General features: G+C 37.3%; 1 protein-coding gene across 1 annotated transcript; it reads left to right on the forward strand.

Moving 5' to 3' along the window:
- Positions 1-22,378: 22,378 nt before the first annotated feature.
- On the forward strand, positions 22,379-24,045 carry LOC141629750 (uncharacterized). Its single transcript, XM_074442706.1, has 3 exons — positions 22,379-23,058; positions 23,229-23,343; positions 23,431-24,045. Exons 1-3 carry the CDS (start codon positions 22,379-22,381, stop codon positions 24,043-24,045), a joined length of 1,410 nt encoding a protein of 469 aa, XP_074298807.1.
- Positions 24,046-25,109: the final 1,064 nt, after the last annotated feature.

A 25,109-nucleotide genomic window follows, 5' to 3' on the forward strand; every position in this document is an offset into this window, starting at 1 on the left:
TCCATACCTTAAGTGGTCCTGGTAAGGCACTTGGAGTATGGGGGTGTTACAAAGTGGTATCAGAGCGACGATTTTAAAACCTGTAACTAATGAACTTAATGAATCTAGGGAGTCAAAATAAAATGAACCCTGGGAGGAGTTGTTAGAAGTTAATGCAAAGACTTGGTCGACGTCCTAAAGTCGCGATCTCGCCCTACAACTTTGAACCGGTCACTATGGGGTGTGTGTCGGGATTGCTATGTGTTTATCTTGTGTGTTGTATATCTATATAGAAATGTATGGTATGAATTGGTGGATGAATGCATGTAGAGGATAAGAGGTGTTGAGGTGAATGATGATGATGATAGTGTATGTATGCATGTTGGTTAGATAATGAAGTTGTATGATGAATGTTTTATAATGTGGCATTTTAGAAACATGTGGAGTAGGATTGTTATTTGTGGTATATATATATATATATATATATATATAAATATATATATAAGGTGTTATGTTGTCGTTTGTCATTTTATATATATATGCAAAGATAGCTGGTTGGTAGTGTTGAGATACGCATGCGGGTAGTATACGAGTCAGCATGACTCGATCGAGTGGGGGGCACTCGATCGAGTAGGTGAGAGACTCGATCGAGTGGGTATGACTCGATCGAGTGGGTTGTTTTTCGTTTCTAGGCAGAAGTCTGTTTTTGGGCACTCGATCGAGTAGGTTTGGGCACTCGATCGAGTGGGGTCAGCTCGATCGAGTAAGGACGTGGCTCGGTCGAGTATGTTTTTGGATGCATTCTGGTGAAGTTCTGGAGTCGAGGCACTCGATCGAGTAAGTGGGCAACTCGATCGAGTGGCCTCAACTCGATCGAGTGGGTTGTAGTACTCGATCGAGTGGGTTCTGTATAAGTTGTTTTCGTGTTTTGAGTATGGGATGTGTGTTTATGTTTGTTTATCTTATATAGTTTCAAGATGCCGCCAAAGAGAACCACGTTATATGCCATGGCTGAGAACATGAGTGTAGATGAGATAGTTAAGATGTTGGAGCACCAAGATGCTCTTACTGAGGCTTTAAAGAAGTTCGGAAAAGATAAGGAGGCGGGTGAAGATTTCGCAAAGATGAGTATCAATATAGCGAGGTTTAACCCTAAGCAGTACATGGGCACTGGGGCGCCAATTCTGCTGGATAATTGGCATAGGGAGATGGAAAACATACTCAATATGGTGCATTGCCCAGAGGACTTTCGAGTGGAACAAGCTGCGTTCTACTTGAGGGAAACAGTAGGAAAGTGGTGGGATAAGGTTAGGGTGAGTGATCTGGATCTATATGTGAAACAGGGATTATCTGCTATACCTTGGGATGAGTTTAAGAGAGTTATGAGGCGGGAGTTTGTGCCAGAGCATGTGCGTAGTAAGCTGAGAGAGGAATTTGATGACTTCAAGATGACTTCTGATATGACAGTTGCGGAATATTATCACAAGTTCAACGAGAAGTCTAGGTACGCAGAGGATATGGGACTGGGCCAAGAGAACTTGGGATTGAGATTTGAGAAGGGGTTGATACCCAAGATTATGGAGAAGTTGCCGGTAGGGGTCCTTACTGATGTTAAGGAGGTATATGAGCGCGCGAGGAGAGCTGTGAGGTTGGTCGAGATGACTAAGGAGAACAGAGAGAGCTCCCGAGAAGAGGAAGGCTGAGAGTGAGGGAGGTGGTCAGTCTAGTTACAGGAGGGGCGGCCATAACCAGGTGAGAGCTTACTCTTCGGGGTTGGGATTTAGTGGTGGAGCTTCTTACGGGCGTGGCCGTGGTGGTGGTAGTAGCAGCTGGGGCTTATTTTGTTTTAACTGTGGCGGTGTGGGCCACAAGATACATGAGTGTACCAGTGTTATGGGCAGGGGTTTTCAGAGGCAGTCACATGGGAGTTTCTCTCAGGGTCCATCTCAGAGCTATGCTAGTAACAGACCGGCTGGGTCGTGGAATAATCAGGGTGGTCAGAGTAACAACAATGGTGGGGCTAACCACAATGGCGGTAATTCATATTAGAGACCGGCAACGAACAACAACCAGGGGTCGGCTGCTAAGCCGCCTAATTCAGCTAGTACTGTCCAGGGAGGTGGGCAGAAGACCAGTGGTAAACTGTTCATGATGGAGAAGAAAGCAGATGTATCACGGGTACTTTTCTTGTTAATGGAGTCTTTACCTTTGTTTTGTTTGATTTGGGGGCGTCACAGTTATTTGTATCATCGAGTTATGCTAAGCTTTTAGGTTTGAGAGAGTTTGAGTCTGTAAAAGAGGAGGTATTTATACAATCGGGTGAGTCTGTATCTTGTGGGAGGTTGTATAGAGGTGTGTCTATGATCTTTGGGCAGGTTGACCTACCAGTGAACTTTTTAGAGTTTCCCTTAGATAGTTTTGAGATGATAGTGGGTATGGACTGGTTGGGTAAGTACAAGGCTAAGATAGACTGTCATCAAAAGAGGGTTTCTTTGAGAGGTCCTAAGGGAGTTAGTGTGTCTTATCGTGGGTTTGTTGTCAAACCCAAAGTTAAGTTGATTGTTGCAGTGACCTTGAAGTCTTATCTGAGGAAGGGATGTCCGTTGATCTTATACCATGTGAGAGACCATAGTATGGAGAGTCCGACAGTTGAGCAGATACCAGTGGCAGGAGAGTTTCCAGACGTTTTTCTAGATGAGATACCGGGTTTGCCACCAAAGAGGGAGATAGATTTCAGTGTTGAGTTGAAACCAGGCACGGGACAAATCTCTAAGGCCCCGTACCGCATGGGTCCTAAGGACTTGGAGGAGCTGAAGAAACAGCTGGATGATCTGATTGAGAGGGGATACATTAAACCTAGTGTATCATCGTGGGAAGCACCAGTTTTGTTTGTGAAAAAAAAAAGATGGGAGTTTGCGATTATGCATCGACTATAGAGAGCTGAACAGGGTTACAGTGAAGAGCAGATATCCTTTGCCGAGGATAGATGATTTGTTTGATTAGTTGAACAGTGCAGAGGTCTTTTCTAAGATCGATTTGAGGTCGAGTTACCATCAGGTGAAGATTCGGAATGAGGACATACCGAAGACTGCTTTTACATCGAGGTATGGTCACTATGAGTATGTTATGATGCCGTTTGGGTTGTCTAATGAACCTGCAGTGTTTATGGATTTGATGAACCGGGTCTTCAGTCAGTTTTTGGATCGGTTTGTGGTGGTCTTTATCGATGATATCTTAGTCCACTCTAAGACTAAGGAGGAGCATGAGGAGCATTTGAGGATAGTGTTGCAGACTTTGCGAGACAATCAGTTGTATGCTAAATTATCTAAGTGTGAGTTCCGGTTAGAGGAGGTTGCTTTTCTGGGGCATGTGATTTCAAAGAAGGGTGTTGATGTGGATCTTGCAAAGATAGAGGCAGTTACTCGGTGGGAAGCAACCAAGAATGTGGCGGAGATCAGGAGTTTCTTGGGTTTGGCGGGTTACTATCGACGGTTTGTGAAAGATTTTTGCAATATAGCTAGACCTATGACAGCGTTGATGAGGAAAGAGAACAGGTTTCGTTGGGATGAAAGTTGTGAGACGGCGTTCCAAACATTAAAGGAGCGTTTGACCACAACTCCAATCTTAGCATTACCTGAGGGGTGTGTGAACTTTGGGGTATATACAGATGCTTCAAAGAATGGTTTGGGTTGTGTGTTGATGCAGAACGGGAAAGTAATTGCCTATGCTTCTAGGGAATTGAAGCCTTACGAGGAGAACTATCCGACACATGATCTGGAGTTGGGTGCAGTTGTGTTTGCTCTCAAGATTTGGAGGCACTAACTTTATGGGGCGACCTTTAAGGTGTTTTCAGATCACAAGAGTCTCAAGTACATCTTCACTCAAAAAGAGTTGAACATGAGACAGAGAAGGTGGATGGAGCTGATTGGGGATTATGACATGGATATTATATACCATGAAGGGAAGGCTAATGTGGTTGCAGATGCGCTAAGCAGGAAGAGTGTGCATTATCTTTGCACAGCTATGTCTTTGATGAGGTTGAGAGATGAGGTAGGGAAGATGGGGTTACATATGATACAGAAAGGAGATGCTAGAGGGGACTTAACAGTGGAGCCAGATCTTTATGGTGATATTCGCAGGAAACAGGCTTTGGATCCTAAGATCGAGGAGTTGAGAGCTGGGGTGGATAAAGGGACAGTGTCTCGATTCTCTATTCATACAGATTGTAGTGTGAGATTTGATGGTAGGTGGTGTGTACCCAATGATGAGGAATTGAGAAAGATGATCACGATGGAGGCTCATTGCACACCGTATTCGGTACATCCAGGCGGTGACAAGTTATATAAAGATTTGAAGAAGACTTTCTCGTGGCCTGGGATGAAGAAGGAAACAGCTGAGTTTGTGGCTCGTTGTTTGACATATCAGAGAGTTAAGGGGGAGCAGTGACGACCACAAGGTAAGATTCAGTCTCTTGAGGTACCTGAATAGAAGTGGGAGTCAATTTATATGGATTTTATAGTGGGTTTGCCGAGAAGTCAACATGCTAACAACATCATATGGGTTATAGTTGATCGATTGACTAAGTCTGCTCACTTTGTGCCGATGAAAGATACTTGGACTGTGCCGATGAAAGATACTTGGACCAAGATACAGTTAGCTTTGGCTTATAGAAAGCATATGATTCGTTTGCATGGGGTGCCTAAGGATATAGTGTCAGATAGAGATGCGAGGTTCATATCACGGTTTTGGAAAGAGTTGTAGGAGTTGATAGGAACTACCTTGAAGATGAGTACGGCATTCCATCCTGCGACAGATGGCCAGACAGAGAGGACCATCAAGACTTTAGAGGATATGTTGCGAGCTTATGTTATGGATTTTGGTGGTAGCTGGGAGGAGAGGTTGGATCTGATTGAGTTTTCTTATAAAAACAACTATCACACGAGTATTGGTATGGCACCATTTGAGACTTTGTATGGGAGGAGATGTAGGTCCGATTTGCTGGGATGATAGAGCTGAGGCAGTGGTTTTAGGACCACAGATGGTACAAGAGATGGTTGAACAGGTTAAGCTGATCAAACAAAAGATGAAAGCGGCCTAGGATCGACAAAAGAGTTATGCAAATTTACATCGTCGTGACATAGAGTTTCAGGTTGGGGACAAGGTTCTTTTGAAAGTGTCTCCTATGCGTGGGGTCATGAGATTTGGTAAGAAAGGGAAGCTGAGCCAGAAGTTTATCGGACCGTATGAGATTTTAGATTGTGTGGGTGAAGTTGCTTACCGGTTAGCTTTACCAGCTGCTTTGGATAGAGTGTAATACTACAGTTTTCTATGTCTATGGGTACTCTATCGAGTGGGACTTACTCTGTCGAGTAAGTAGCTTTTTACGCAAAATAGTAGTCTGCCTGATGGGTAATCGATCGAGTAAGTGTGACACTCGATTGAGTAAGGGGCACTCGATCGAGTAAGTGTGTTTTACGGGTTTTATTAGCCGAGTTTTGTTAATAACACGAGATTAATATAAAAGCTTCCGTCATTATTTTTCTAAACACTTTTATCATTCTAAAACTTTTCAAGAGGAGATTTAAAGTTACGTTGTTCACATCTCTCACGTTATTAGCAAATCCCAAGGCTAGGATCGTCGGTTTGTCTCGTTCTTTACGCCATTATGATCGTTGTGTCGAGAGTAAGCTTTTGATACAATTTTTATAATGTTTTGTTAAGTTTGGTTAAACCCTAATTGGGTAGTTTTGGGGGTTTTGGGGGTATTATGATGAGTATATGGCAATTGTATGTATACATATTATAGGAGGAGCATTCGTAGAGGAGAAGTTCTGATTAGCTGCTAGGCGGTCTGTGGTGATTGCTATTCCCTACTCAGTATTGATTACATGGTTGTGTTAATAATTAACTGTTGATGTTGTATAACGTATTGGCAGTGGATTCTGATTTGGTGAGTGTTGGTAGTGTGTTGTGATTATCGTATAACTGTCTGTGGTTTGCGAGGTGCGTCCTCGGCTGAGTGGAGTCACTTGCGGGAGTGGTTTCACGCCCTTGATTCTCCTTCTGTGGAACCCGCCACAGAAGGGATGTGCACATTAAGGAACATGGGTTTATCGCTCGGATGAGATGAGCGGGGCTTAGGTGAGAACGCCTGCGGTCCCCCACTGGCAGTGTGGAGTACTTATTGCGATGAGTATTCTAGCAGGACTACACACTTTACTGTGTAGTCAGGTGTGTGGTGGTGCGACGGAGTTGGTGGATTGGATTAGCTTGTATTGTTGTTTTATTGCAGCTGTTTGTTTGTGTAATCAGTACTGACCCCGTTTAAATGTTTTAAAAACTGTGGTGATCCATTCGGGGATGGTGAGCAGTTATTGAGCAGGTATGAGTTGATACGCATTGGATAGCTGGGTTGAGTCATCACGATGTTGTCGTAGAAGTCTTCCGCTGTGTCGAACATTCTTTTAGTTGTTTAGTTGGTTAACATTTTGAGAACATTTGTATTTCTTTTTATCAGTTTCGGATTTGGTTGTATCGCTTTAAACTTTATTATTAAAGAACGTTTCTTTATGGTCTATTTGATTTATCATTGCCTCGGGTAACCAAGATGGTAGCATTTCCATGCCTTAAGTGGTCCTGGTAAGGCACTTGGAGTATGGGGGTATTACATGAAGAGCTTTATTAGCTGCTTCAGAAGATTTTATCCCCATTCCACCAACCGATTTCGGTAAACAAACTTTATGCCAACCAATCAAATTAGGGGAGCGCTGAGAAGGATTCTTATTCCAGAAAAAGTTTCGATTAATTTTATCTAATCTATTATGGATTGTTCAAGGAATAAAGAAGCTTTGCATTTGAAAAGTTGTTTTCGCGGCTAAATTAGCATTTACCAGAACTAGTCTACCTGCTTGCGATAATGAATTCGCTTTCCATTTCGATAATGGAGTGCAAGAAGATTGAAAAATACTTTCAAAAGTATTTTTAGTTACTCTGCTTTCAATTATAGGACATCCTAAATACTTACCTAAATGAGCTTCTTCGTTCATACGAAGAATACCCCTAAAAGATTCACGAAGAGAGCGATCAATATTTCTAGTGCATTGAAAAGTAGAATTGTCAAAATTAACAAATTGTCTTGATATCGTGGAAAATTTATCTAATATAGACTTAATAGGTCTACAACTCTGATTAGAGGCTTTAGCGAAAATGATAGTGTCATCCGCAAAAGTAAGAAATGGAATTTTCTCCACCCCTGCTCCAATTCTAATACCAATATCACTAGAACTAAGATCACTATTTTTTTTGTAGTGATCTTGCTAAATTTTCAGCGCACATAATAAAATAATGTTGGTAACCTATAAGGATATCTAGTTAGTAGTATGTACATTCAAACATTTCTGATGGTATGGGTTTCTACTCAGACCTCAGTGATGGACCTACAAAAAGTTATGAACAGGGTCCCTTGAAATATTTATTATAGGCGGTATGACTATTAGACGAACAATGAACAGAGAAACTTACAAAACTTGAAGAGAAAGATGTTGTTGCGTAATAGAATCACTGCCCTAAAAGTTGAATTTGCCCCACTCGATACACACGGCCTCTTAGCAACCAACTTCCCAGGGTTATACGACTTCCGAGTCTAAGCTGTACGACAAAGATTCATATTGATGATTACTACCAGAACGTTGCCAAAATCAGCTATGAATGAAACATATTAGAGAATGAGTGGATTGAAAGAGAGTAGATGGGAGAATGTGTTGTGTGTTTTGAAATGACAAAATAGGTAGTATTTATAGGTACATAAGGAAGGATTTTAGAGGCGTATTAAATATCGTCTTGTAAATTGTTTTTAGAAGATTGCACAATCAATATAGAAAATCCACAAATGTCAGTCTAGAAGACTAAACTTTCAACAATCAGTTTCTGAAATTGTGAAAAAGATATATAGAGAATAAGTGAGCTTACTTCTAAAAAGAATCTCTTTACTACTACACATCTAGTAGTGAAACACAAATGATCATTTATAAACTACAATACTCCAACTTATTCTATCAATGTGTGATAATAAGAGCTTCTTTTGAAGCAACACTTCCAACAATCCCCCACATGATTCAAAACAAGAGAAAAGGAATAGCTGATATAAGGCAACATAACGTAAGTCTTAAGATGACAATGTTCCTGAGGAATTGAATTGTCACCTAGTGCATACAATTACCTGCTACAGCTGTATTGAGTTGCTCTCGGCATTGGACTCTCCACGGTGGTTTGTAACGGATAACTACGCACAAACCCGCATTTGAATCTGTGTTTGTCCTCGCAAAATGAAATAAAAGGTGCCCCTCACGTGCTGGTATCTCGTGAACGCTCTAGAGGTCCTAAAGCCTAAGAACCTCATAGGGGTAGGGCATTTTCCCCACATTCACATAGAGAAGTCCATCAGGTTTGACTGTCAGAAACCATCCTTAAACAAGGACTATGGACTTATTAAGAGCTTAGCTCAACCTTCCTTATATGACAGAAATAGCTCAATATATAGAAAGAATATTACATCACTTTTATTAAAATAGGAATGGTATTATTATTACGACATGAGATCCTCATGACTTCGTTTGACCCATTGAACTTGGTAAACCCAAGTGGGGGAGCCCCGTCACGATTCACTCCCAATAGGCTTTAATCCTATTCTTCGTGCCGACTCCTGCACTAATTTTCTGCCATGGCCATTGGTAGGAGAATCTCAATAACCTCTTCACAGTTTACGTACATACTATCACATTGTGTAAGAGATCTCAATATCCCCACTTACAATTCACAACCTTTGTGAACATATTATCCGATCAGATAATCCTTCACTCTTGATAATCTCCCAAAAAACTTGATGCTTCAGATTATGATGCATGACAATTAATGGAGTCAAAATATTCCCACAAAGGAATACAACCACGTAGCCATTCAGCTTTTTATCCTGCAAATTCTTCACAATATATTCAAACTCCATTGCATATTCAACAATGCAATTACGCATCTATAACTTGCATGATATATATATATATATATATATATATATATATATATATATATATATATATATATATATAGAGCAAGGTTCAAATGAGTCCCTCATATTATTTGAGTCTCTAAGTCCTTACTAGAGCCCTTGGATCATCCAAGATGAAGGGTTAAGATTGGAAGCAAAAAAATACATTTAACACTAATTTATCACTTTATCTCTACTCACACTAATTAATCACTAACACAAATTAACTAAACACAAAATCACTATATATATTTTTTTTCCACTCATCAACTTCTCTCTCATCTCACACATTTCACTCCTCTCTTCTCTCAAAAACCCAAATAAATCAAAATCCAAATAATTCAAAAAATCCAAATATATCAAAACCCAAAACCCAAAAACCCAAATAAATCACACTACTCTCTTTCTCACTCACCATCACCGCCCACCGCCGCCACTTTCACCACCACGACATGACCACCGTCGCCAACCACCACGGTTTTTTAATTTCGTTTTTTTTTTTTTTTTTTTTTTTTTTTTTTTTAGATTTGTTGTTATTATGAAGTACATTAAATTTTGTTTGTGTCGCTTTTTTTGGTGATGGTCAAAGGAATGGTGGTGGTTGTGGCGGTTTTTTTTATCAAAATTATTCTTAGAATTTGTTCCCTTTTTAGTAGATCTACACATAATTATGATTATGTGAAAGATTTAAAATTTTATATCTAGTTTTTTAAATGAAATTGTGATTTAAATTATAAATCTATTGAAAAAAAATTAGATCTAGTTTCCTAAATGATTTAAAGTACACTTTTGAAAAAAAAAATTGTATTATTTCGTTTTTTTGGCAAAAAAAAAAAGAGTCGTGATTGTTATTGTTGGTTGTTGAGTTGGTGTAGTTGTTGGCGACGGCAAAGGTTGTTGGTGGACTGAAATTACACTCATATAGTATTAAAGTTACACTCTCAATGAACTAAAGTTACACTCTTAATAAATATAAATTATACTATGAATATGGATCAAAGTTACACTTTCATTGGACTAAAGTTACACTTTAATAGACTAAAGTTTTAGTTTTAATAAACTAAAATTACACTTGTAAGAGACTAAAGTTACACTTTAAAGTTTCAATGGACTAAAATTACACTTTAATAGACTAAAATTACACTTGTAAGAGACTAAAGTTACACTCATAAAAGACTTTTTTGTAGATTAACCACTTATTTCCCTTTCCTCACCACAATCAGTCACCCAGAAATACATACCAGGCATGCATTTTGTTCCTTAAGTCTGTTGAGTGGACAATATAATGCTACATGGTTTGTTTCAAAAGCCACATAATTTTGTCTTTATTCTTCTGGTAATTTATTGTAGATTAATTGACTTATAAGTGTAACTGTATTCTTTTGAAAGTATAACTGTAATTTTTTGAGAGTGTAATTTTAGTCTTTTGAGAGTTAAATTTAGTCCACTAAAAGTGTAATCTTTAGTCCATATTAAGTGTAACCTTAGTCCATTAAGAAGAGGCTTAACTTTAGTACATATTAAAATTATAGCTTTAGTTCATTGAGAGTATAACTTTAGTCATTGAGAGTGTAACTTTAATAAAGATAAGTGTAACTTTAGTGGAGAAAACTATAACTTTAAGAAACTGTAACTTTAATAGAAATATGTGTAACTTTAATAGACAATATGTGTAACTTTAGTCTCAACCAAGATCTAAAGTAAAAAAAAAATTAGATTTACAAAAAAAACACAGATTTGAAAAATTAACCCAATAAAAAAACAAGACCTAAAAAATAAAAAGTACCATAATAGAGCAAATTGTAATTTTAATAGAATAACTGTAACTTTAATACAATACGAGTGTAACTTTAATACAGTACGAGTGTAACTTTAAAAGAACTAAAAAAACGAACTAAAAAAAACTAGATCTGAAACCAAAAATTTTGAATAATAGAATATTATCCTAAATATTCTGTTAGAATAATTTGTAATCAATTAGATTATTGTAAATATCAATTAGCTAATATCTCGTCTATATTATAGGATTAGTTATAGTCATTCCGTAATTGTAGGATAGCAATATGGCAAATAATCAAGAAACTGATTACCTTGTAATTGTATATATTGTACGTTTGTTTCAATGAGAAAGGCAGGGAAACAGACTCTTTCATTGAATACAAAATCCGAAAAAAAATATATAACAAGACCATTTTTTACAAGACGACATTTGAATACATATAAAACAAGATGATATTTTAAAAAAAAAAGAAAAAAAATTGAGAAATGCAGAAACGCACCACAGCAACAAGTTATACCATTTTTTAAGAGTATTCAAAAAGATGTCAGGCCATTAGATCTTTTACAAACACCAACTTGTATTAATTTTTTTAGATATGAACGTATTTTTTTGAGATTTTATCGGATGAGTGTTGTCAATTCGGATCCGAGTGTCGTGTAAGTGTAACCATTTCAAAAATTAAAAATTAAAAATAAAAATAAAAATAAGTATAACCAACATTCGGATCCGAGACAATCAAGGCTTATGAGACGGCGTGCCATCAATTCATATCCGAGACGAGAGGAGGTAGCAACGCAAGGCGGGCGGCGTGCGTTGAGGTGTTGGTGGTCGGTGTTGTGGTGGCCGACGGAGGAGATGCGTGAGGGTGAGGAGGGAGAGGTTGTATGGTGTTGTTGTGGGTGGTGACGGCTGTTTATGGGTGGTGTTGTGTGGGCTCAGATCTGGATGGTGGTGAATGATGGTGGTGACGGTGTTGGTGTAGGCGGTTGTCGTGAGTGGCAGCCGTCAGGTGGTGAGTCGTGGGGTGATAGGTAAGCAGTGGTGGGTCGTTGGGTGGTATTGGTGTCATGTGGGGGTCGTCATGTGGTGGTGGATGTGGGTGGTAGTGGGTGTGGGTCGGTGAGTTAGGAGGAGAGTTTTTTTTTTTTGGGTTTTATTTTTTAGGAGTTTGGATGAGTGAGTTGGTGAGTTAGGAGGAAAATGGTTGGGATGAGAGAGAAGGGAGAGGATAAAAGGTATATGTAGTAAATTAGTGTATAATGAGGTGTGTTAGTGATTAATTGGTTTAGGATGAGAGAGAGTGTTAAATTAGATTATTAATCATCTTTTTGGGGCTTTAATCTCAGCCCTCTATCTTGAAGATCTAAAGGTCCATAAAGAGACTTATGGACTCATATATAGAAGGAGGACTCTAGTGATCTCAATACTATATATATATATATATATATATATATATATATATATATATATATATATATATATAGCATTATGAAAGACACCATTTTCCAAAGTCAAATAAATATCATAATTATTCGACGTTCAATTAAATTGCAAACTCATTCCCAAAGATACAATTGTTTTCACGGATTAGCTTACAAAAAACCATGGCGTCCATCACCTAGCTATAACAACGATATAAGCTATATCATATCTCTCATAACGCATACAAACATCATATATATGAATGGAACAACCTTTCCACCAATTTCATTTTGTCATATATAAACTCAAGTATACGTCTTAATTAATAGCTCATATATTAGTGTTCCAATTATCACCAACTTCCTTTAAAGAGACATCGCAAAATCAAAACCAAATAAATATAGATTATGCGTCTTTTACCTTTTCTTGGTTTGCTATAAGCATTTAAACCAAATAAAAAGTAATTACTCCAACATGTATTACCAAACAACCATTCATAAATTTCATAAACGGAGAAACAAGTTTATACAATCAAAATATCAGAGTAATCACAACTATCAAACAATCCCATGTAATTGCCATTATCAGTACTTCCAACACTGAAACTCAATTGTCTTACGACAAAGTTAAGGGTAGTCATACCTTTATTAGACGCCCCCAGAATCCACAACTTACTCAAGGTCTAAGCAAACACATTTTAAGCTAGTCGATTAACGCTGATAAGAAATGGACAATATTTCCAACAAAATTTCCAAAGTAATCTGAAAAACCAGCTCAACTATAAAACTTCAAGTAGTGATAATGGTTAATATTATAGGCTCATGGCTAACATTCAAGATGGCATAAGATGATGAACAAAATTTTCCCTTTTTGAAACATGTCACCAAAGATCAAAATTGACATATAGAAATTGTTAACATCATAAACCAAGATGCGAAATTATCCATTGTCATAACCAACTATACATAACAAATTATTTTAGATCCAATTTTGTATTGCACAAAATCATACAATATTTTCCTTTACGCTCCATATATTTCCAAATATATCACATAAGGAATACGTTTTTCATAACTTAGAGAGCAAACACAACTTTTCAAAGTTTACTCAAATAATAGGTTGAACACTTACCTACTTCCCCCCACATGTTGTCATATTATATATAAGTAACAACATAACAATCAAAAAGTCATGAATATATTGATCCGATCAATCATATAAGCACATTAAACAACATTTTTATATAATTAGTATAATGCATGAACTAATAAATGTCCATTAACAAAAATTCTCACACATGTGCAAAGGTATAGATAAATTATTCTTACACACCATTAGTAAGAATTGAAGTGTGATATGCATTGATACAATTAGTGATGACATTCACCAATTAACAGTTCACTAAAGACACCATTTAATCCATGTAACGTAAATAACTAAAATTATAAATCACACAAATCACGGAAATCTTTCAATAGAAAATAAAGTCAGTGAAGCACTTACATGCTCACATTACCAACCGTAGGGACTATGGAATGAATCAAATATCCATTGACCAAGATGTCAAAATAATTCACAAAAATCTAGAATGTATTGATGTATATGAGACCGTTACAGATTTTGGTAGGTCACATACTCACTTTATTCGATCAGCCATATACAACGCAAAAAAAATTGTTTCATACAGAAAAACAAGAAAACAACTCAAGTTTGTCTCATACATTTATTCATATCTCAAACAAACTTTTTTTTTCTTTTAAACTTTTCTAGTGAAGCAAGAAAGTATATTGAGCAAAACAACCAAACCACATCTTTTAACACTAAACATATGGTTGTTTTAATTTGATCTATACGCCTGCCCCAAAAAAAAAAAAAAAAAAAAAAAAAAATCATCCATCTATCTAGAACGTTTGTCGGTACCAAGCGCTTAGCTACGAAACCATCTCAAATTCACAAAAATCATACTGAGACGGCCTTACATGTGAGACAAATCAATTACCCATATAACCAAAAGTGGAATACCGCGGTCAATAAGTATATGGATTAATCTTACACATAAAATTGTCTTTTTACAAGACTCGTTAATTACCAGGTTCTTAAGCATAAAATGATTCCAGTTTACTTATACAACCGTTATATCGGAGATAATGCACACAACTTTTAGCTTACGGCTTCCAACATTTATATCTATATCAATATGCAAAATTTACATTTTTTAATTTTATTTCTAATAAATAATGCACACAACTTTTAGCTTTACGGGGGATTCTGAAACTTCCATCGTGGATGCCAATATACATTATGCTTGTTTCATAGTTGTGTAATTCTATGATTCACTAAACAATGTTTAGTTTGCGTTGGACATATGGTGATTGTTTCACATTGGGAGTTGGTGATGGTTCTTATGATTTAAGAGGACTAGTTCCTTCGTAGTAAAATGGGATATACCTATGAGGGCGTGTTGATAATTTGATGTCACCATTCATATTGCGTATCCAGTTGGCTATTCATTTCTTAGTTTTCCTTTTTTATGTTTCTCTTGGGACTGCTGCTGCAATGTAATGGATGTCTTGCATTTGTTTGTAAAAGTCTCCTTCGAGTTTTAGTTTACTTTATAAGAGATTATACTTTTGTTGTCTATATATTTGCAGTGATGTGACTAGATTTCCTTGTCGCAAAAGTTGTTTATAATTCTACTTCCCTTTATCTATCCAATACAGGTGGCCGTAGGGAAGATGATTGGACTTGCCCAGGATGTGGCAATGTCAATTTCTCTTTTAGAACAACTTGCAATATGCGTAACTGTACTCAGCCTAGACCAGCTGATCACAATGCGGTAAGATGTGTAGTGCTGGTATACATCAGTCATCCCCGGAGTAGGGGCATGTGCTCATATGATTACAATTTGTCTTATAACAGAAATCGGCTGGAAAATCTATGCAATCCCATCAGCCCTATTCATCTGCTGGTCCTTATGGCGGAGGCTCTGGCGCACCACCATCTTCAATGTACTTAGGAATGCCACCCTACGGGTCTTCAATGTTCAACGGGTCGTCAATACCAGCTTATGATGCCCAATTTTCTGGAGGGTCACCTTATCATTACAATTACGCAAATCGCATGCCTGGAGGCAGTTCTGCTTATGATATATTTCCTACCTCAGTTTTTCTTTCAATTAATTGCTGGATTTTTGTTAATCAATAGTATGGTAGATGTCTCAGGCTAGGTCTCTGATCTGAAAGTATTGTCTTAATTCTTTATGCTGCGTTTTTGAACCAAAACTATTTTTTTGCCACTATTTTTCGGCTTTCTGACTCCTGCTTATGATATATTTCCTCTATAATTAGTGTTTGTCATGTTTGACTTTGTGCAAATATTAGAGCTCGCTCACTTATACAAGGAAATAGTGAACAAAATATATGTAAGAAAAACTTTATAATTTCATTGATGAAATCAGTCCCAAGAACATATAGACTTGAATTAATTCAACCCAAATTCAATTATAAAGACGGAATAAAGGACTAACCTTGGTCCATGTCTTACAGACGCAATCAATTCAATAATACGAAGTATAAGACGATTGATTCTCCTCCTTAACCATTTTCTTTACTGTTTCTTGATGATGGAGAAGAAACTGCCTTTCACTTTCAATGTACGTATGTTTGTGTATTTTGTTGATGAATCGTTCTGTGTATGTTTTCTATCATGTAGATCCATTTATTTATATAATGAGCTACGTACCTTTTCGCAAAAACAAACCCGATCGTACCTTTTCGTGAAAGACGACGTATATTAGGGTAAGGTAGGAGGGAATAATAATTCCCGAACTTTAATTACATTAATCGGGACCGATCCATCACGATGCCGTCTTTTATATTAAAGTCTCGTAATATTAATGTGAACTTAACTTTTATTAAAACCCGAAACACATAGGCCATACGAATATTGTTAATTATTCTAACATTCTTCCACTTGGCCTTTGTGTTGACTTAATGGTTTAATAACTATAATGTGCACTTTTATGTTAAACTCACTAACTTTCATATCCTTAATCGAAATAGAACTAATTGGATCATGGCGGTCACACGTCATTTACTAATCGACATGATTCCTTCCATGTATCACAAATCAATTCCAAATCTAGGTAAATCTTTAATTTGAGAAGAACATTAATTCTCACAGTAAGTCACATGTAATCCAATAACTGTAATGTATACATATACTATAATGATTAACATGTCTCATATAATGTAAACAATACTATAAGTGAATTCTAGATGTCATATTTATTACAAGCATATTAACTTTATAATAACAAGGCCTTTGATACAACACCCATGCGTTCTACATGGCCAATGAACGCCTTGGGTGGTAATCCTTTAGTTAATGGATCTGCTACCATTTTATCACGTCTTATATGCTCAAATGACACTCTTTGTTTCTGTACCTCCTCTTTGACCGATAAGAACTTTAGTTCCATGTGCTTAGCACCCTTGGAGTATTTATCATTCTTAGAGAAGAAGACGGCTGCAGAATTATCACAATAAATTCTCAGCGGCTTGGCAATACTATCGACGATTCCAAGTCCCGAGATAAATTTTCGCAACCAAAATGCATGAATAGTGGCCTCAAAGCATGCCACAAATTCGGCTTCCATAGTAGAAGTAGCAATGACAGACTGCTTCCCACTTTTCCATGATCTCGCCCTTCAAACTAAAAAGGAACAAGTAGCCAAATGTTGATTTTCTACTATCAACACATCCGGCATAATCTGAATATGAATAACCAATCACCTCAAGATGATCGGATCTCCTATAAGTAAGCATGAGCTCCTTAGTGCCTTGTAAGTACCTAAGGACCTTCTTTGCAGCTTTCCAGTGGTCCATCCCGGGATTACTTTGGTACCGACCCAACATTCCAACAGCAAAGCTGATATCTGGTCGAGTACATGTCTGAACATAGTTCAAACTCGCAACCACATATGCATAGTGAATTTTCTCCATTTCTTTTCGTTCCAATTCATTACGGGGACATTGCATTTTACTAAATTTGTCCCATTTCTGTATAGGAACTATCCCTGCGGAGCATTCATTCATTCTATATCTCTCTAAAACTTTGTCAATGTAAGCTTTCTGAGACAACCCTAACAATCCTTGTGATCTATCACGAAAAATTTCAATTCCGATCACATAGGATGCCTCACCCATATCTTTCATTTCAAAGTTCTTAGATAGATATTTCTTTACATCATGCAACATGCCTAGATCATTCGCAGCAAGCAAAATATCGTCAACATATAAGACTAAAATAACAAATCTATTCCCACTGATCTTAATGTAGATACACCGATCGACGGTAATCTCTACAAACCCATATGACGTGATGGTATCATTGAACTTTAAATACCATTGTCTGGAAGCTTGTTTTAGCCCATATATCGACTTTCTCAGCCTACACACTTTATCTTCATTACTTGGGGACGCAAATCCCTCAGGTTGGTCCATATATACTTCTTCCTCAAGCTCACCGTTTAGAAAAGCGGTCTTTACATCCATTTGGTGAAGCTCTAGATCATAATAATGAGCTACCAAAGCCAAGACAATTCTTAAAGAATCTTTCTTTGACACCGGAGAGAAAGTTTCTTTATAGTCAATGCCATCTTTCTAAGTGAAACCTTTGGCAACAAGTCGAGCCTTATATCTTTCAATGTTACCTTTAGAGTCCCTTTTGGTCTTATAGACCCATTTCGACCCAACGGCCTTAGAACCCTCAGGTAACACTACTAAGTCCCATACTTTGTTGTCATCCATAGATTTTATCTCCTCTTTCATGGCAATTAACCACTTTTCAGAATTATCACTTTCCATGGCCTTACAGAATGAGACGGGATCCTCACTAATGCTCAAGTCACATTCAACGTTATATGTCTCGTAGTCATCTAGGATGGCTGGTCTTCTTTCTCTTATAGATCGCCTTAATTGTTCCTCTGGAACATTGACTACCCTCCTTTGCCTTACAGGTTGCCTTGATTGTTCACGTGACATATTATTCTCCCCTTGAATTGTGACTTGATCATCATTGTTATTGTCATTTTGTGGGTCTTGTACTTCATTTCGTTGTTGTCCCATTATGTCATTTGACTGTGACGACACGATTGATACAACAATTTCACGTGCAACTTCAGGAGAAGAAGCTTCAACCTGAATTTTTTTAATGTCCACTTTTCGTGGTTCAATGCTCCCGCTAGTTTGACCGTTCTCAATGAATCTAGCATTTCCAGTCTCTACTATTCTCGACATCGTGATTAGGACAAGTAAAATCTATACCCCTTTGACTTTTCAGGATAGCCAATGAAATAACTACCGACTGTCCTAGGATCTAGCTTCTTTTCATTTGGGTTATACAACCTCACTTCAGCTGGGCAACCCCAAATTCGAAGATGTCTTAAACTCGGTTTCCTTCCCGTCCACAATTCATAAGGAGTCTTAGGAACTGCTTTACTAGGAACCCGATTTAAAACATAGGTTGTTGTCTTTAATGCATAAATCCATAGTGAAAGAGGTAAAGAACAACTATTTAACATGCTCCTAACCATTTCTATTAAAGTACGGTTCCGCCTTTCAGCAACACCGTTCTGCTGAGGTGTACCGGGCATTATATATTGTGCACAAATACCCCTACTTTCAAGTAACTTTGCAAATGGACCAGGACATTGCCATTTTCAGTAAACCTTCCATAAAACTCACCACCTCTATCCGATCTCACAATTTTCACTTTCTTTTCTAGCTGCCTTTCTACTTCATTTATGAATATCTCAAGGACATCCACAGAATGAGCTTTTTCATGCAACAAATAAGTGAAACCATATCGGGAGAAATCATTTATAAAAGTGATAAAGTACTTTTCACCACTCCAGGATGGAGTGTCAAAAGGTCCACAAATATCGGTGTGTATAATTTCTAAAAGCTGAGAGCTCCTTGTAGCTGATTTCTTTACTGTATGTTTAGTCTGCTTACCTTTAATGCAGTCTACACATACAGCTAAGTCACTAAAATCCAATTGAGGTAGAATTTCATCTTTTACCAACCTCGTTAACCTTTCTTTGGATATGTGACCTAGCCTTTGATGCCACAAGTAAGCTAATTTTTCATTCGATGCACTACGTTTAATACCTTGACTCTCAACAATAAATAGGGAATCAGAAAATTTAACATCAAGATTGAACCTATAAAGTGAATCAATCAAAGTACCACTACCATAAAAGTATTCATTACGGTACATAGAAAATACACCATGTCCAAACTTGAAATTAAAACCTAAATTATCCAATTTACTTAATGATACAAGATTTCTAGCACAATCGGGTACATAGAGACAATCTGTAAGATCTATATGACAACCAGTGTCTAAGATTAATCTGTAAGTCCCAATGCCCTCAATACGTGCTTTCATCCTGTTTCCCATGGATACAAACTGTTCAGCTCCTCTTATGGGCTGGATCATACGATATCCCTGTTTAATGTGAGAAATATGAGTAGTTGCACTAGAATCTAACCACCAAGTATTACTATATACTTCTATAAGATTTGATTCAAAGCAAACAAAACTATAATGTTTACCTTTCTTTTCGAACCATGCCTTCCTTTTAGGACAATCCTTCTTGAAGTGTCCAGGTTTCTTGCAAAAGTGACACTTCTTTTCTTTCTGGATCGCACTTTCAGGTCCTTTAAAGAAAGACTTTCCTTCTTACCATTCTTGCCATTCTTACTCGGTTTAGCCTTGCTGCTGCTGGCACCATCATGACTCAGGGAATGAACAGCTTGATCTTTCATCTTCTTTAATCTCCCCTCCTCCTGTATAAGCATGGCTTTTAACTCTTGATAGTTCCATTTATCTTTAATGGTGTTATAGTTCACCTGAAACTGGCCAAACTCATAAGGTAGAGAGTTAATGATGAACTGGACCAAGAAAGTATCACTTACATCCATTCCTAAAGTCTTCAACTTTGCTGCCAGGTTAGACATGTGTGTCACATGATCATGAATCGGTTGAGACCAGTCAAACCTTTTAGTAGTCAGCTCACTCATTAAACTACCAACAATTGACTTATCATTAAATCCATTGTGAACACTCCTTTACTTTGAGCATGAATTCCCTTGCTTTCTCTGTTTTAGGCATGGAGGGCTTAATGTTATCAGCCATTGTCATCCTCATGAGGTGTAAACCCAACTTGTTAGATTTCTCCCAAGCCTGATAATGTCACTTTTCAGCTTCGGAGCTTTCAGGTGTAATTTTTGTTGGTACCTCATCTGTCAGGATGGCAATGTCTAAAGCCATTATACCCAGTGTATACTGGATCTTTAAGGCCCACTCATCATAATTAAGCCCATTGAACTTTACAAAAGAGTCAGCAGATGACAAAAAATTAATTAATTGATCAATTAAACTATAATGTCATTTTAACCATCTCTTTTAATCATGATCAATTAAAACTTTAATTTCAAATGTCTAGATGTAATATAACAAGGCCACTTTGGTGACTAACATGTGATATACAAAATAAACTTTTGACTTTAATGGTAAATTTTCAATGTGTTAATACTTCATAACATTAATTTACCCAAATCTCTAACTTGTATCATTTACAGAATTACAGGCTTATGTTCATTCTGCCCTTAACACTTACGTGCATAAAGTCACTAATAAATGGAATGAGACATAAAAAAATATTCATCGTACAAAGGCCCTATCACATTATTCTCACTCTCACTGATTGTGTACATATTAACAATCAAACCATTGACTTAATTACATAAACAAAAACGATTCAGTGGACAGTATATCATTAATAGCCTATATAAGAAACGTTAAAAGCAGAATCAATACAAACTTTTTCTTTCTGTCAAATATATGTGGTGTCCATCAGTGATTGTTTATTTTGCATATAGTTCTTTGATTTATGCAAAAAAATAATAATAATATTAATGAAAAACATTATTATGTAAAAGTGCATAAAATAAAATCAATACTCATGCAGCGGAAAAGAGAATGTAGTGTTCCATCCTTCCTATGTAATTTATGGTCATAGATATTGAAAACATTCCAACATTGTCATACTGATCAAGACAAAATTTGCAGGGGATCGGATAGTGCTAACAATACAACAAAATATCAATAGTATCACTTGATTACTCGCAATCCCTCATAGCAGACGAAAAAAAGACAAATTCAATTCGACTTGCAAAAAACACACTTTTATGGATAAATTAATTAAGTCTATACCGCTCAGATACCAAATGTAAGAAAAACTTTATAATTTCATTGATGAAATCAGTCCCAAGAACATATAGACTTGAATTAATTCAACCCAAATTCAATTATAAAGACGGAATAAAGGACTAACCTTGGTCCATGTCTTACAGACGCAATCAATTCAATAATAAGAAGTATAAGACGATTGATTCTCCTCCTTAACCCTTTTCTTTACTATTTCTTGATGATGGAGAAGAAACTGCCTTTCACTTTCAATATACGTATGTTTGTGTATTTTGTTGATGAATCGTTATGTGTATGTTTTCTATTATGTAGATCCATTTATTTATATAATGGGCTACGTACCTTTTCGCAAAAACAAACTCGATCGTACCTTTTCGTGAAAAACGACGTATATTAGGGTAAGGTAGGAGGAAATAATAATTCCCGAACTTTAATTACATTAATCGGGACCGATCCATCACGATACCGTCTTTTATATTAAAGTCTCGTAATATTAATGTGTACTTAACTTTTATTAAAACCCGAAACACATAGGCCATACGAATATTATTAATTATTCTAACAATATAATCTTCAAAGATTCATGGGAAATTGTGGGGGAAGAGATTTGTAATGCTATTTCAGATTTTTTCCAATATGGCCAACTTCTTAAACAGCTGAACTCTACTCTTATCACCCTCATTCCCAAAGTGGCAAGACCCACCTCTGTCCTTGAATATAGACCAATAGCTTGTTGCAATGTTCTTTACAAGTGCATTTCTAAATTACTGTGCAATAGGCTAGCTATGGTTCTACCTGATATCATTTCTCAAAATCAAGGAGGGTTCATTTAAGGGAGGAGCATTATGGAGAATATTTTGATTTGTCAGTATATCATAAGAATGTATGAGACACAGGCTGTGGCTCCTAGATGTATGATAAAGATGTATCTTCAAAAAGCTTATGACACTATTGAATGGGACTTTCTTGATCAAATGCTGCAGGCTCTAAAGTTTCCTTCCATTTTTAGAGGATGGATAATGCAATGTGTTACTACTGCCACATATTCTCTAAATCTCAATGGGAGCATGTTTGGTTTCTTCAAGGGAGAAAGAGGGTTGAGACAGGGGGACCCTCTTCCCCCCCTGTTATTTACCATTTGTATGGAATACCTTACTAGACTTTTGATGAGTTCTACTGCTGCCATGGGGTTCAAGTTCCATCCTCTGTGCTCCGCTATGAGGCTCTCCCATCTGATGTTTGCAGATGACCTCCTACTTTTTAGTAAGGGAGATGCCCCTTCTATGATGACTATTATCAGGACTTTCTCAACTTTTTCAGCTACCTCAGGACTAAAGATGAGTAAGGGGAAATCCAATGCTTATTTTAATGGAGTGAATGCAAATCTAAAGGCTGATTTTCTACAAATATCAGGCCTAGTTGAAGGTAAGCTTCCTTTCAAGTATCTAGGGGTTCCTATCAAGACTACTAGGCTTAATGCTCAGGACTGCAAACCACTAATTGATAAGATAGTGGCAAGAATAAGAACTTTGGGGGCCAGGAAATTGTCTTATGCTGGAAGGTTAGTGCTAGTCAAGGCTGTGCTTAAAACCTTACATAACTACTGGGCTCAAATGTTTATCCTCCGTATGGAATTATTACTAGAATTGAGCAAATATGTAGGAATTTTTTATAGGATGGGGGGGTTGATTTCATGAGATCACCTCTGGTAGCCTGGGATAAGGTATGTAGGCCAAAATCAGAGGGTGGTTTAGGGCTTAAACAGGATATTTTGTGGAACAAAGCTGCAGTGGGCAAGTTAGTCTGGTGGATTTACACCAAGCCAGAACTCATATGGGTTAAATGGGTTAGCACCATTTATCTAAAGGGGACACCTTGGCAGGATTACTCTCCCAGTACTAACTCATCATGATACTGGAGGAAAATCTATCAGGTTAAAGAGTTCCTACATCAAGCAAATCAGCAGCTCAATTGGGCCACGAGTGGTTATGAGTATACTATTTCTAAGGGATATGACCTAATTCAAAACAAATCCCCTGGCGTCCCTTGGTCTGTTTGTGTTTGGAATGCTTGGACTGTCCCAAAACACGGTTTTATAGCTTGGATTTACTATCATGGCAATATGAATACAAGGAGTAAAATGCATAGACTGGGAATCAATGAAGACAATACCTGCTGTATATGTGGAATAGAGGAAGAAACCTTGGACCATCTTTTCTTTGACTGCCATTACAGCAAAAGACTTATTACTTGTATTGGAGCTTGGATGGGGATGAATATTCCGGTGAGTGGCTTACTGGACTGGCGACTAGGAAGATCTGGCTCTCAGGTCCAGAAAGGGATCCTGGATGCTGTTATCAATGCTTGCATCTATAATGTTTGGCACCAACGAAATCGTAGTAGGTATGAATTCATTCTTATTCGACCAAAGAAGCTTGCTCGGATGATAATGGAAGAATTGAAGGTGCGATTTCGTGGGTTGGATCGAAGGAAGTTGCAGAGGCGAGACGAAGATTGGATTCAAGGTCTTTTGAGAAAAGGGATGTGATCCTTGGAGTGAACTGATTTCTGGATTTGTTGGGGAAGAAGGATTGAACGGAAATGGGGGGGTGTCTGTTGAAGATGATTTAGGGTTCTTACCTTTTTGGGTTTAGCAATCCTATCTGATTTTGTTTGGTTATGTCTGATGGTTGTTAGTGTTTTCTTTGGGCTTGTCTTGTTAGCCCGTTAGACGTGATATAGGGCTGAATGCTTTTGTTCTAGCCTTATTGTATGGTTACCTTTTTTGATATATATACACTTACATTTTATCAAAAAAAAAAATACTATCAAAGTTATAACAGTATAATTAATCTAGTCGATATTTTACTTCTCATTTTTTAAAACCTTAGACGTGGAACATGAAACTTCACAAAGCTTTTAAATATGTTGTAGATATAATGCATGATGTATTTTTCGTACATCGTCCGATTTTTTATCGTTGCATAAAGTGGAAATCTATTTTCCAACACAAATTCTTGTTTGTGATGGCACATATCCGTCACTCTTGAGTGACGAATACCATTTTACCTCACAAAGTACCCACTTTTTCTCTCTCTGCAACACTATTTATGTGGTCCCCTTTCTCCACTAACCCATTTTGTTACCATTTTATCTCACAAAATATCCGCGACAAATGGTAACCCGTCACAAGGGAGATCAATTGATTTTCCAATGCTTTGGAGTCTGGATTTTTTATGATATTGCCTGCTTGTAGGTGGGATTAGGGATGGCAGAGGGTCGGGGACCCGACCCGGATCTTAATGGGTCGGGTATGGGTCTCATTTTTTCAGACCCAATAAGTATGGGTCGGGTATGGGTCTTAAGAAAATATTTCGAGTCTGGGTCCGAATCTAAGTTATGAGACCCATACCCGACCCTTAGACCCTTTATTTAAAAAAAAAATCACAACTTTTCTGAATTCATACTGGCAAACCGTAGAAGCCTAAGTAACTAAAGTCTCTTTCTCTTCCTCATCCCATAAAGTGATAAAACCCAACCAAACTCTTCTGACAATACCACCACTCCACCACTGACACAAGGAAACCACCACCACATCACTGTCAAGCGACT

The sequence above is a fragment of the Silene latifolia genome, chromosome Y, assembly GCF_048544455.1.
Source record: "Silene latifolia isolate original U9 population chromosome Y, ASM4854445v1, whole genome shotgun sequence".
Classification (NCBI taxonomy): Eukaryota; Viridiplantae; Streptophyta; class Magnoliopsida; order Caryophyllales; family Caryophyllaceae; genus Silene; species Silene latifolia.